The sequence below is a fragment of the Argiope bruennichi genome, chromosome 7, assembly GCF_947563725.1.
Source record: "Argiope bruennichi chromosome 7, qqArgBrue1.1, whole genome shotgun sequence".
NCBI classification, from domain to species: Eukaryota; Metazoa; Arthropoda; class Arachnida; order Araneae; family Araneidae; genus Argiope; species Argiope bruennichi.
Window position 1 is genome coordinate 81,018,968 of NC_079157.1, and position 15,629 is coordinate 81,034,596.

A 15,629-nucleotide genomic window follows, 5' to 3' on the forward strand; every position below is an offset into this window, starting at 1 on the left:
AAGTATTTTTCATTATTTTTACTTAGGTAATTTAAAATCAATGTCTTTTTCAGTTTTTTGGAAAAAGATCAATATTCAAAAATATTTGAAAAATGTTTAAATTTGAATTTAAAAAATTCAAACTTTCTCAAATATTAAAAAAAGCAATAATTAAATTGTAAACATTTTTGTATGTTATATTAAATTTTTATATGAATTTTATTTGCAAAAACAAAAACAAAACAGATTGTTTAAAATACTTTTATTTAAAAAAATGCTTCCAAATTTATTCGTATAGTTCGAAATTAAGTTAATGAATTTTCAATTTAGATTCTAAAGGTTTTTAATTTTTTTAAAATTTCTACAGTGTAGGAAAACTATTGTAGTACACTTTTTATAGAATTTACTGTCACAAAGTAGTAGAATTCAATGAAATTGACTCGCAAACGCACCTATGTGCATCTGTTCTATACCTTTGTAAAAAACTTGTATCATTACAAAATCACTTTTCAACATATTCAAATTACTCTCAGCAAATTTATACTATAATTTGTTCTAAAGTAATTGCCGAAATAAATATTGCAATTTCTTTTAATTTTTATCAAAATTACCTTTAAAAAATGTCTAAAAGATTTATAATATCACCCTTCAAAGTATTCCTGTACCGCATTTGATTATTCCTGGTCTAAGAATTTGCTCCGTAAAACAAAAATAAACAAAACATCAAATATATATATGCTTTAAGTTTTATTAGATTGGATAGCATTTATCATTATTTTGCTTTATTTTTACTGCATGGTATACTTCCTTGTATAAAGTGCTCTAATTGTAAAGAAGAATCCAAATTATGACGATTCTCCCAGTTTCAGATCTCCCAGAGTTGGAAAAAAAATATTTTCAGTATTTTATTTATTAATTTTTATACTCGATAAGAAAAAATTGCTTTGAAGTAAAAGCATTGAATTTGATATATGGAATTTGAAACAGCAAAATGCATCCAGTGGCAGTCTATCTATCTAGCTGTACGAGTACAAATGATCTCGATAACTACAAAACGTAAAGAGCTGGGGAGATGAAATTTGGTGCACAGATTCGGCATCTTAAATGTAGATTCTATAAAACATTAAGCCAAATCTGGGAAAATGTCCCAATGTATATAGATCTGTACTTCTGTAGGCATATAAATGCAATAAATTCAAAAATGCAAGGACTTAAATAAATGAAATTAGATGTATAATCTTGTGATAACAATTGCAGGCCGGAGTCAAATTTCAGTTTCAGTCGATTATAAGAAAGGCATTCAAGATGCATAATCGCATAGCAGATTCAGTAAAAATTCTTGATTTACTATTTTTTGTAGCTACTATTCTTGATTTACTGTTTTTTGTAGCAATGCCTTGTAAGGCATTCGCAGCATTTACCGAGGATCCTCAATTTTATAAGGGTTAAGGGGGATAAACTCTTTATTGGAAAGTAGGGATGACGAATATTTTCAGAGCGGTTATCACGTAACCAATATCAAAAAGTCACAAATACATGTGATCAATACTTTTCAAAGAGGGGTGTGATTCAAATCCTTGATACGATCTTACTGATGATATTTCGATTACAGGTTTTGGATCACGATAGAAAGTAACAATCGATACGATATCACTGAAATTTGCCGGAGCGGTGACTTTACTGGAAAGTAAGAATCGATACGATCTGTCCAATGGAAGCTCTCGAAAGAAATCTGTGATTGGATTGAAAAGTGAACGGACCTGTTATTGGAATTATCGTATCGTATCATTGAATTGCATATCACTGAAATTTATCGAACCTGTGATTTCACCAGAAAGTGCGAGGCTTCACTGAAAAGTGCGAAGTCACCGCTCCACTTTACGGGAGTGACCGATATTCGTATTTGATGATGCGCTATTCCATACAGATCATTTTTAATTGCTCGTGACATGATTGACTTTGATTACATATACTCTGTTTACTGCTGGCGCCATCTATTGGTAGAATATAGGACTAAAGTAAAAATTTTAAAGAAATGACATATATTTTTAACTCATCTTTTCCAGAAAATGGTTCACTCTAATAAATAAATTAACTAAATAGTTTTGAGAAAAAAAATCAAATTTAAGAAGTAAGCTGAAACAGATAAATTAATTCAATCACACGTTACTTAAATTAGTAAATTAAGTATTAATTACAATTAATATATTTTATATTTAATATTAAGTAATAATTTTTAATTAATAATATGATTGAAATAACAGATATTTGGAATGCATATTTAAAAATAACAATAGCAATATTATTTGTTATTCAAAAAATCGTGGATTATGCATCTCTATTGGAAAGTGTGTGAGAAAGTTTGGGATAGAAAACTCCCCCTGTTTTAGTATTCGAATTTTAGTTATCAAAATTCGTACATATTACGTTTACATTAATAGAAAAAAAAATCACATTGAAAACCATAAAGGAATCGAAATTCGATTAAAAATATATTAAACAAAAGATTTATATATTTCTCTCAATAGAAATCTAAAAACACTAAGAAAATTAGTTTTTATAACAATTTAAAGAAAGCATAAAATTTAAAATATCTGTTACCGTCAAAGCTCGAAAGTCATTAATGTGCAGATTGTCTACCTAATATGCAGATTAATTGATTTGCTCTGTTAAAGTGTGGAATCAAGAGTTTTCTGCATTTTAACTAGGAAATACGTATATTAGCGCTTCCCTATTGTTAAAGTTCTATGCAATTTATAGTGTCACCAGATTACACTAATAATTTTATAATGTTTCGCAAATTCATTTCCTTAATTGCAATAATATGTTAAACCGTTAGATTCTTTGTCTTATACTGATAAAAAAATTGATGATTGATTCTATCAAGTCATTTTTTTTTTGTATTGTGTTAACGTGATTCTTTAGATATCGGAAAATAAATAAATAACATTATGTCACTTTCCTTAATAGCAATAATATTTTAAACTGTTCGATTCTTTGTACTGAAGTGTTTTCCCTGATTAATGATTGATTCTATCAACTAATGTGTTCATTCTATCAAAAATAAATAGATAACATTTAATTTAAGCGTACAAAAATTTTGATGTTTTCTAGCAAAGATCTTATTTTCACTTTAAAATTGCATAGTAGGTATTGTGCAGATTATTTAGAGAATTCGCAAATTACCTAGGTAAATTGGGAAATGAAACAATTTTCCGCACTTTAATGGATAGTGCCAGTTAATATGTGGATTAGCTAGTTAGTTTGGAGATTAACTGATTTCTGCACTTTAGCAGTAGCATATATATTACCATATATCTTCATTTATAGTGACAAAGACGATGATTTGTCTTGTTCTCTGGAAATCAAATTAAAAGAAGACCCAAAAGAAAAAATAAATATTGTGTCAACACCTTCAGTTTGCCTATCGATGGACGAATCTCACTGCTTAATACAACCGGACTTTGTCATCAGAAAAAGATCAGAAGGTAATTAGCGAAATTCAGATTTTACGAGAAATGACTATTTCGATTGCTATTTCTTCTTTGTCTCTGAATCTTTTCTTATTCCTTTTGCAGAAGTGTTTCACAAGACAGATCCATGTAGTGAAATCGTGAATGAAAAAATGTGCGGTAAAGAGACTCAATGCAAGGTTTTAAATCCACGTGGTTTCAAATGCGAGTGCAGACAAGGATATTTCCGAAGAAACTATTATGTACCTGCTCCGGACGTGGTGATTGAGGTTTGCGAAGGTAAATAAATATAACTGCTATTTTGTCATTTTTAAAAATAATTATTTCAAATATAACTTGTATATAAGGAAGTCACTGCATTTGTTATTGTATCTAGCATAAAAACGTAAAGAAAATTATGGAAGAATTTATGACATTTTTCTCTTGTGTGACACTCTCACATTTATGACTCGCTGTGAGCAGACATGTATAACACAAGGCTTTCAAATGTAATTCCATACTCATTGAATAGTGTATGGTAGTTGCGATGCTGTCAACGTCCATACACTATTATACATATTAGTCCAAAATTATTATACATATTACGTACATACACATGCATATCATACACATACGCGAAAATTAATAAATGCAGAACAAAATACAAAATTGCTCAACATGTAAATGTATATAATAATTAATTAAAATTATGCAATGAGAATGATTAGGAGACATGGCAAAAGTAAACTTTCCAAAAAATAAATTCACATGTATAATAAATGTATGTTAAATATAAATTTACACTCTAAACAGTAGAGGGTGTTATTAATAAAGGGTGTCCCAAAATTACCGCATTATTTGAATTTACCATCATTTCTTCAAATAAAATGTTGACAACACTATTAAGTAAACAATTTGACAGTTGATAGTTTAGGGTTAGTAAAAATGGAGCATTACACGGTAGAACGTGTTAACGCAAGATTTGAATTTGCCACCATTCGTGAAATAAAATGTTGACAACCCTATTAAGAAAAGAATTTGACAGTTGATAGTTTAGGGTGAGTAAAAATGGAGCATTAAACGATAGAACGTGTTAACGTAAGATTTGAATTTGCCACCATTCGTGAAATAAAATGTTGGCAACCCTATTAAGAAAACAATTTGACAGTTAATAGTTTAGGGTGAGTAAAAATGGTGCATTACACGGTAGAACGTGTTAACGCAAGATTTGAATTTGCCACCATTCGTGAAATAAAATGTTGGCAACCCTATTAAGAAAACAATTTGACAGTTGATAATTTAGGGTGAGTAAAAATGGAGCATTAAACGATAGAACGTGTTAACGTAAGATTTGAATTTGCCACCTTTCGTGAAATAAAATGTTGGCAACCCTATTAAGAAAACAATTTGACAGTTAATAGTTTAGGGTGAGTAAAAATGGAGCATTACACGGTAGAACGTGTTAACGCAAGATTTGAATTTGCCACCATTCGTGAAATAAAATGTTGACAACCCTATTAAGAAAAGAATTTGACAGTTGATAGTTTAGGGTGAGTAAAAATGGAGCATTACACGGTAGAACGTGTTAACGTAAGATTTGAATTTGCCACCATTCGTGAAATAAAATGTTGGCAACCCTATTAAGAAAACAATTTGACAGTTAATAGTTTAGGGTGAGTAAAAATGGTGCATTACACGGTAGAACGTGTTAACGCAAGATTTGAATTTGCCACCATTCGTGAAATAAAATGTTGGCAACCCTATTAAGAAAACAATTTGACAGTTGATAATTTAGGGTGAGTAAAAATGGAGCATTACACGGTAGAACGTATTAACGCAAGATTTGAATTTGCCACCATTCGTGAAATAAAATGTTGGCAACCCTATTAAGAAAACAATTTGACAGTTGATAATTTAGGGTGAGTAAAAATGGTGCATTACACGGTAGAACGTGTTAACGCAAGATTTGAATTTGCCACCATTCGTGAAATAAAATGTTGGCAACCCTATTAAGAAAACAATTTGACAGTTGATAATTTAGGGTGAGTAAAAATGGAGCATTACACGGTAGAACGTATTAACGCAAGATTTGAATTTGCCACCATTCGTGAAATAAAATGTTGGCAACCCTATTAAGAAAACAATTTGACAGTTGATAATTTAGGGTGAGTAAAAATGGTGCATTACACGGTAGAACGTGTTAACGCAAGATTTGAATTTGCCACCATTCGTGAAATAAAATGTTGGCAACCCTATTAAGAAAACAATTTGACAGTTGATAATTTAGGGTGAGTAAAAATGGAGCATTACACGGTAGAACGTATTAACGCAAGATTTGAATTTGCCACCATTCGTGAAATAAAATGTTGGCAACCCTATTAAGAAAACAATTTGACAGTTGATAATTTAGGGTGAGTAAAAATGGAGCATTACACGGTAGAACGTGTTAACGCAAGATTTGAATTTGCCACCATTCGTGAAATAAAATGTTGGCAACCCTATTAAGAAAACAATTTGACAGTTGATAATTTAGGGTGAGTAAAAATGGAGCATTACACGGTAGAACGTATTAACGCAAGATTTGAATTTGCCACCATTCGTGAAATAAAATGTTGGCAACCCTATTAAGAAAACAATTTGACAGTTGATAATTTAGGGTGAGTAAAAATGGAGCATTACACGGTAGAACGTATTAACGCAAGATTTGAATTTGCCACCATTCGTGAAATAAAATGTTGGCAACCCTATTAAGAAAACAATTTTACAGTTGATAATTTAGGGTGAGTAAAAATGGTGCATTACACGGTAGAACGTGTTAACGCAAGATTTGAATTTGCCACCATTCGTGAAATAAAATGTTGGCAACCCTATTAAGAAAACAATTTGACAGTTGATAATTTAGGGTGAGTAAAAATGGAGCATTACACGGTAGAACGTATTAACGCAAGATTTGAATTTGCCACCATTCGTGAAATAAAATGTTGGCAACCCTATTAAGAAAACAATTTGACAGTTGATAATTTAGGGTGAGTAAAAATGGAGCATTACACGGTAGAACGTGTTAACGCAAGATTTGAATTTGCCACCATTCGTGAAATAAAATGTTGGCAACCCTATTAAGAAAACAATTTGACAGTTGATAATTTAGGGTGAGTAAAAATGGTGCATTACACGGTAGAACGTATTAACGCAAGATTTGAATTTGCCACCATTCGTGAAATAAAATGTTGGCAACCCTATTAAGAAAACAATTTGACAGTTGATAATTTAGGGTGAGTAAAAATGGAGCATTACACGGTAGAACGTATTAACGCAAGATTTGAATTTGCCACCATTCGTGAAATAAAATGTTGGCAACCCTATTAAGAAAACAATTTGACAGTTGATAATTTAGGGTGAGTAAAAATGGAGCATTACACGGTAGAACGTGTTAACGCAAGATTTGAATTTGCCACCATTCGTGAAATAAAATGTTGGCAACCCTATTAAGAAAACAATTTGACAGTTGATAATTTAGGGTGAGTAAAAATGGAGCATTACACGGTAGAACGTATTAACGCAAGATTTGAATTTGCCACCATTCGTGAAATAAAATGTTGGCAACCCTATTAAGAAAACAATTTGACAGTTGATAATTTAGGGTGAGTAAAAATGGTGCATTACACGGTAGAACGTGTTAACGCAAGATTTGAATTTGCCACCATTCGTGAAATAAAATGTTGGCAACCCTATTAAGAAAACAATTTGACAGTTGATAATTTAGGGTGAGTAAAAATGGAGCATTACACGGTAGAACGTATTAACGCAAGATTTGAATTTGCCACCATTCGTGAAATAAAATGTTGGCAACCCTATTAAGAAAACAATTTGACAGTTGATAATTTAGGGTGAGTAAAAATGGAGCATTACACGGTAGAACGTATTAACGCAAGATTTGAATTTGCCACCATTCGTGAAATAAAATGTTGGCAACCCTATTAAGAAAACAATTTGACAGTTGATAATTTAGGGTGAGTAAAAATGGAGCATTACACGGTAGAACGTATTAACGCAAGATTTGAATTTGCCACCATTCGTGAAATAAAATGTTGGCAACCCTATTAAGAAAACAATTTTACAGTTGATAATTTAGGGTGAGTAAAAATGGTGCATTACACGGTAGAACGTGTTAACGCAAGATTTGAATTTGCCACCATTCGTGAAATAAAATGTTGGCAACCCTATTAAGAAAACAATTTGACAGTTGATAATTTAGGGTGAGTAAAAATGGAGCATTACACGGTAGAACGTATTAACGCAAGATTTGAATTTGCCACCATTCGTGAAATAAAATGTTGGCAACCCTATTAAGAAAACAATTTGACAGTTGATAATTTAGGGTGAGTAAAAATGGAGCATTACACGGTAGAACGTGTTAACGCAAGATTTGAATTTGCCACCATTCGTGAAATAAAATGTTGGCAACCCTATTAAGAAAACAATTTGACAGTTGATAATTTAGGGTGAGTAAAAATGGAGCATTACACGGTAGAACGTGTTAACGCAAGATTTGAATTTGCCACCATTCGTGAAATAAAATGTTGGCAACCCTATTAAGAAAACAATTTGACAGTTGATAATTTAGGGTGAGTAAAAATGGTGCATTACACGGTAGAACGTATTAACGCAAGATTTGAATTTGCCACCATTCGTGAAATAAAATGTTGGCAACCCTATTAAGAAAACAATTTGACAGTTGATAATTTAGGGTGAGTAAAAATGGAGCATTACACGGTAGAACGTATTAACGCAAGATTTGAATTTGCCACCATTCGTGAAATAAAATGTTGGCAACCCTATTAAGAAAACAATTTGACAGTTGATAATTTAGGGTGAATAAAAATTGAGCATTACACGATAGAACGTGTTAACGCAAGATTTGAATTTGCCACCATTCGTGAAATAAAATGTTGGCAACCCTATTAAGAAAACAATTTGACAGTTGATAATTTGGGTGAATAAAAATTGAGCATTACACGGTAGAACGTATTAACGCAAGATTTGAATTTGCCACCATTCGTGAAATAAAATGTTGGCAACCCTATTAAGAAAACAATTTGACAGTTGATAATTTAGGGTGAATAAAAATTGAGCATTACACGGTAGAACGTATTAACGCAAGATTTGAATTTGCCACCATTCGTGAAATAAAATGTTGGCAACCCTATTAAGAAAACAATTTGACAGTTGATAATTTAGGGTGAATAAAAATTGAGCATTACACGATAGAACGTGTTAACGCAAGATTTGAATTTGCCACCATTCGTGAAATAAAATGTTGGCAACCCTATTAAGAAAACAATTTGACAGTTGATAATTTAGGGTGAATAAAAATTGAGCATTACACGATAGAACGTGTTAACGCAAGATTTGAATTTGCCACCATTCGTGAAATAAAATGTTGGCAACCCTATTAAGAAAACAATTTGACAGTTGATAATTTAGGGTGAATAAAAATTGAGCATTACACGGTAGAACGTATTAACGCAAGATTTGAATTTGCCACCATTCGTGAAATAAAATGTTGGCAACCCTATTAAGAAAACAATTTGACAGTTGATAATTTAGGGTGAATAAAAATTGAGCATTACACGATAGAACGTGTTAACGCAAGATTTGAATTTGCCACCATTCGTGAAATAAAATGTTGGCAACCCTATTAAGAAAACAATTTGACAGTTGATAATTTAGGGTGAATAAAAATTGAGCATTACACGATAGAACGTGTTAACGCAAGATTTGAATTTGCCACCATTCGTGAAATAAAATGTTGGCAACCCTATTAAGAAAACAATTTGACAGTTGATAATTTAGGGTGAATAAAAATTGAGCATTACACGGTAGAACGTATTAACGCAAGATTTGAATTTGCCACCATTCGTGAAATAAAATGTTGGCAACCCTATTAAGAAAACAATTTGACAGTTGATAATTTAGGGTGAATAAAAATTGAGCATTACACGGTAGAACGTATTAACGCAAGATTTGAATTTGCCACCATTCGTGAAATAAAATGTTGGCAACCCTATTAAGAAAACAATTTGACAGTTGATAATTTAGGGTGAATAAAAATTGAGCATTACACGATAGAACGTGTTAACGCAAGATTTGAATTTGCCACCATTCGTGAAATAAAATGTTGGCAACCCTATTAAGAAAACAATTTGACAGTTGATAATTTAGGGTGAATAAAAATTGAGCATTACACGGTAGAACGTATTAACGCAAGATTTGAATTTGCCACCATTCGTGAAATAAAATGTTGGCAACCCTATTAAGAAAAGAATTTGACAGTTGATAATTTAGGGTGAATAAAAATTGAGCATTACACGGTAGAACGTATTAACGCAAGATTTGAATTTGCCACCATTCGTGAAATAAAATGTTGGCAACCCTATTAAGAAAACAATTTGACAGTTGATAATTTAGGGTGAATAAAAATTGAGCATTACACGGTAGAACGTATTAACGCAAGATTTGAATTTGCCACCATTCGTGAAATAAAATGTTGGCAACCCTATTAAGAAAACAATTTGACAGTTGATAATTTAGGGTGAGTAAAAATGGAGCATTACACGATAGAACGTGTTAACGCAAGATTTGAATTTGCCACCATTCGTGAAATAAAATGTTGGCAACCCTATTAAGAAAACAATTTGACAGTTGATAATTTAGGGTGAATAAAAATTGAGCATTACACGGTAGAACGTGTTAACGCAAGATTTGAATTTGCCACCATTCGTGAAATAAAATGTTGGCAACCCTATTAAGAAAACAATTTGACAGTTGATAATTTAGGGTGAATAAAAATTGAGCATTACACGGTAGAACGTATTAACGCAAGATTTGAATTTGCCACCATTCGTGAAATAAAATGTTGGCAACCCTATTAAGAAAACAATTTGACAGTTGATAATTTAGGGTGAATAAAAATTGAGCATTACACGGTAGAACGTATTAACGCAAGATTTGAATTTGCCACCATTCGTGAAATAAAATGTTGGCAACCCTATTAAGAAAACAATTTGACAGTTGATAATTTAGGGTGAATAAAAATTGAGCATTACACGGTAGAACGTATTAACGCAAGATTTGAATTTGCCACCATTCGTGAAATAAAATGTTGGCAACCCTATTAAGAAAACAATTTGACAGTTGATAATTTAGGGTGAATAAAAATTGAGCATTACACGGTAGAACGTATTAACGCAAGATTTGAATTTGCCACCATTCGTGAAATAAAATGTTGGCAACCCTATTAAGAAAACAATTTGACAGTTGATAGTTTAGGGTGAGTAAAAATGGAGCATTACACGGTAGAACGTGTTAACGCAAGATTTGAATTTGCCACCATTCGTGAAATAAAATGTTGGCAACCCTATTAAGAAAACAATTTGACAGTTGATAGTTTAGGGTGAGTAAAAATGGAGCATTACACGGTAGAACGTGTTAACGCAAGATTTGAATTTGCCACCATTCGTGAAATAAAATGTTGGCAACCCTATTAAGAAAACAATTTGACAGTTGATAATTTAGGGTGAATAAAAATTGAGCATTACACGGTAGAACGTATTAACGCAAGATTTGAATTTGCCACCATTCGTGAAATAAAATGTTGGCAACCCTATTAAGAAAACAATTTGACAGTTGATAATTTAGGGTGAATAAAAATTGAGCATTACACGGTAGAACGTGTTAACGCAAGATTTGAATTTGCCACCATTCGTGAAATAAAATGTTGGCAACCCTATTAAGAAAACAATTTGACAGTTGATAGTTTAGGGTGAGTAAAAATGGAGCATTACACGGTAGAACGTGTTAACGCAAGATTTGAATTTGCCACCATTCGTGAAATAAAATGTTGGCAACCCTATTAAGAAAACAATTTGACAGTTGATAGTTTAGGGTGAGTAAAAATGGAGCATTACACGGTAGAACGTGTTAACGCAAGATTTGAATTTGCCACCATTCGTGAAATAAAATGTTGGCAACCCTATTAAGAAAACAATTTGACAGTTGATAATTTAGGGTGAATAAAAATTGAGCATTACACGGTAGAACGTATTAACGCAAGATTTGAATTTGCCACCATTCGTGAAATAAAATGTTGGCAACCCTATTAAGAAAACAATTTGACAGTTGATAGTTTAGGGTGAGTAAAAATGGAGCATTACACGGTAGAACGTGTTAACGCAATATTTGAATTTGCCACCATTCGTGAAATAAAATGTTGGCAACCCTATTAAGAAAACAATTTGACAGTTGATAGTTTAGGGTGAGTAAAAATGGAGCATTACACGGTAGAACGTGTTAACGCAAGATTTGAATTTGCCACCATTCGTGAAATAAAATGTTGGCAACCCTATTAAGAAAACAATTTGACAGTTGATAGTTTAGGGTGAGTAAAAATGGAGCATTACACGGTAGAACGTGTTAACGCAATATTTGAATTTGCCACCATTCGTGAAATAAAATGTTGGCAACCCTATTAAGAAAACAATTTGACAGTTGATAGTTTAGGGTGAGTAAAAATGGAGCATTACACGGTAGAACGTGTTAACGCAATATTTGAATTTGCCACCATTCGTGAAATAAAATGTTGGCAACCCTATTAAGAAAACAATTTGACAGTTGATAGTTTAGGGTGAGTAAAAATGGAGCATTACACGGTAGAACGTGTTAACGCAAGATTTGAATTTGCCACCATTCGTGAAATAAAATGTTGGCAACCCTATTAAGAAAACAATTTGACAGTTGATAGTTTAGGGTGAGTAAAAATGGAGCATTACACGGTAGAACGTGTTAACGCAAGATTTGAATTTGCCACCATTCGTGAAATAAAATGTTGGCAACCCTATTAAGAAAACAATTTGACAGTTGATAGTTTAGGGTGAGTAAAAATGGAGCATTACACGGTAGAACGTGTTAACGCAATATTTGAATTTGCCACCATTCGTGAAATAAAATGTTGGCAACCCTATTAAGAAAACAATTTGACAGTTGATAGTTTAGGGTGAGTAAAAATGGAGCATTACACGGTAGAACGTGTTAACGCAATATTTGAATTTGCCACCATTCGTGAAATAAAATGTTGGCAACCCTATTAAGAAAACAATTTGACAGTTGATAGTTTAGGGTGAGTAAAAATGGAGCATTACACGGTAGAACGTGTTAACGCAATATTTGAATTTGCCACCATTCGTGAAATAAAATGTTGGCAACCCTATTAAGAAAACAATTTGACAGTTGATAGTTTAGGGTGAGTAAAAATGGAGCATTACACGGTAGAACGTGTTAACGCAAGATTTGAATTTGCCACCATTCGTGAAATAAAATGTTGGCAACCCTATTAAGAAAACAATTTGACAGTTGATAGTTTAGGGTGAGTAAAAATGGAGCATTACACGGTAGAACGTGTTAACGCAAGATTTGAATTTGCCACCATTCGTGAAATAAAATGTTGGCAACCCTATTAAGAAAACAATTTGACAGTTGATAGTTTAGGGTGAGTAAAAATGGAGCATTACACGGTAGAACGTGTTAACGCAATATTTGAATTTGCCACCATTCGTGAAATAAAATGTTGGCAACCCTATTAAGAAAACAATTTGACAGTTGATAATTTAGGGTGAGTAAAAATGGAGCATTACAGGACAGAACGTGTTAACGCAAGATTTGAATTAAATAATGAAGCACAGTTTTTTCTTTAAATTGTTATATTATTGAATCGTTAAAGTACACAGGATAGGGTTATGTAGGGAATAGTACATAGGAAAAAATGGCCTCCACGGCTTTGCTGGCGCAATACGCACTCTTTAGTCGAAATTTTCCATGACCATTTTGCATAAATTTGGCTGCATTTCGTTGATGCAGCGTTGAATTTTCACCTTCAATTCGCGTGTACTTGTGGGTTTGTTGGCATAGACCTTTGATTTCAAATAACCCCATAAAAAGATATCCAATGGTGTTAAATCACACGATCTAGGGAACCAATTCTCAAATTTTCGAATTGTGACCACAAAACTTTCATTAGATTTCCATAATTGTTCACAACGAAAATACTTTGTTGTATTGCTTAACGTTTCCTTTTCGCTAACCCTAACAGCTGTGAAATACTTCTTTAATAGTGTTGCCAACACTTTACTGCACGAATGGTGTCGAATTCAAACTTCGTGTTAATTTTGTGACACTCTTTATATGTATAAAACGATATAAAAGATTATTTGCTCTGAATGAAATCAGTGATGCTCTGAATGAAATCAGAGAAAGTAGAAGGTCATGCTTTACTGTTTGTAGACAATTAAGGAGAGTTCGTCTATGCGAATTTAATACGTACAAGTATCAAGTTCTTATTAAATGAAGCATTTAAAATATTCTTTAAAGTTTCCATGTTCAGTCAGAATCTGTGAAAGTGTAAAATTAAGTCCTGAAAAGGTATCCTTATAATGTGTTCGAATAGAAGAGATAAATTCCTTGGTAAACTGAGCATAATATTCTAATATTTTATATGAAATGCTCTAACTAGATAAACTTTCTTTTTAAATATATTCCTATAATATTATTTTGGGATGCTTACAGGAATCAAATCATTATTTTTATTTCTTCAAAAATTAGTCATCTCGTTTATTGCTCTAATTTTATGTATGGACACGATTGTAAGAAGATTTGTACAACTCTCGTCGAAGAAAATTCCAGTTCAATTGTATTCAAAAAATTATTCGATTTCTGAAATTAATGTTATTTAAGGCATTTAAAGAGGAGAGGGGCTGACTACAAACTAAAAAATTCAACGAAAGGTTATCGTTATTACAAATCCAAGTGACATTTTGGGTTATGTAAAATAATTCAGCCTGAAACGAACTTATTATAAATAGGCAAGTTTCAATTTCAACAAAATTAATTTTTTCTTTTTTACGAATTTTGTAAAAAATTTTAAAGTAAACTCCAAGCAAGCAGAGAAATATAAAGTGATAAATCAGAAATGCTTTAACTACAATTATGTCAATAATGGAATTGAGTTACCTGAATTAATTACAAATACGAAATTATCTGGTAGGAAAACAACAATTCCATGGTTTCGCTAATCTCCAAAAAATGTTTAAACAAGAAATAATTTTTTAAATCTTTTAAGACTTCCTAACGTAAAAAAAATGAAAAATATGTATATTTGCGTGTGCTTGCGATGTACAAATAAATCTATCGACTTATAGATACGAATTTTGGCATCAAGTAGTTGCCATGGCTATTCTATTTTAGAATTTAATGTTGAAGCATTATTATTGTGGGTGTTATTTTGTATACATTTTTGCCCTTTATATCATTTTTTATATGTTCTGCACATAATATAATTTCTAATGATCGTAGAAAACGTGTTCATAATGGAAGAGAATAACAGCTCGGTTGAAAGAAACAGTTTTCAAAGAAAAAACAAACAACAACAACAAGAGAAATTTCTTTTGTATTTTTGACATTATTTCGTGAATTTCGAGAAATTTTTAAAGGCGCAAAGATTTTAATATCTGAATTTTGGTATGAGATTTTATTACGGCTACAAGTGTAGTTTTGTGTCAATTTTTTTTTTCAAATAGGTTGGGAAAAACATTTCTAAAACCCAAATTCCATTTTCGGGTATTATTAACCGCATGCAGGGATTAATTAGTATCACAAAAAACTGACCAGGGGTCACATGATAGATACAGTAAAAATACTAAATTCAAGACAAACATTAATATTTCTTAACGATAGCACGCCAATGCCACACAAGGTGGGAGAGGGGGGATACCAGCTCAGGTGTCGTCCTCGTCATCTGACCGCGGTTCAAAATGACGAGGTCCGTCCCAAAATACCCCGAGTGTTGCTTCAAACTGGACGTTAATAAAACCAAAACCAAAAAAAAACCCACACAAGGTGTTCTTAGGGATGACATCTTTATATGAAATTAAGCAAGAAATTTTTGTGGAGGCCTCTCCTGTTGGTTTGGTTATGCTAACTAATGTTACGTTTTCGAATCCAGATGTGAATGAATGCCTCAAGCCTAACATTTGTCCCAATACCACGACATGCTCGAATTTCCCAGGAGATTATACTTGCAAGTGCATAGACGGATATCATTTGGAGAAAGGAAAATCCGTGAAAGTTGATGGTTGCAAAGGTAAGAAA

The 15,629-nt window shown here is 32.2% G+C and overlaps 1 protein-coding gene across 1 annotated transcript in view; it reads left to right on the forward strand.

The window, feature by feature from the left end:
• The window catches only part of LOC129975612 (fibrillin-1-like), a 62,990-nt gene that overhangs the window by 27,417 nt on the left and 19,944 nt on the right, over window positions 1-15,629 (forward strand). The window contains exons 12-14 of the mRNA XM_056088686.1: window positions 3,310-3,467; window positions 3,558-3,731; window positions 15,484-15,621. Of these exons, the coding sequence (XP_055944661.1) occupies window positions 3,310-3,467; window positions 3,558-3,731; window positions 15,484-15,621 (470 nt within the window). The remainder of the gene's footprint in view (window positions 1-3,309; window positions 3,468-3,557; window positions 3,732-15,483; window positions 15,622-15,629) is intronic.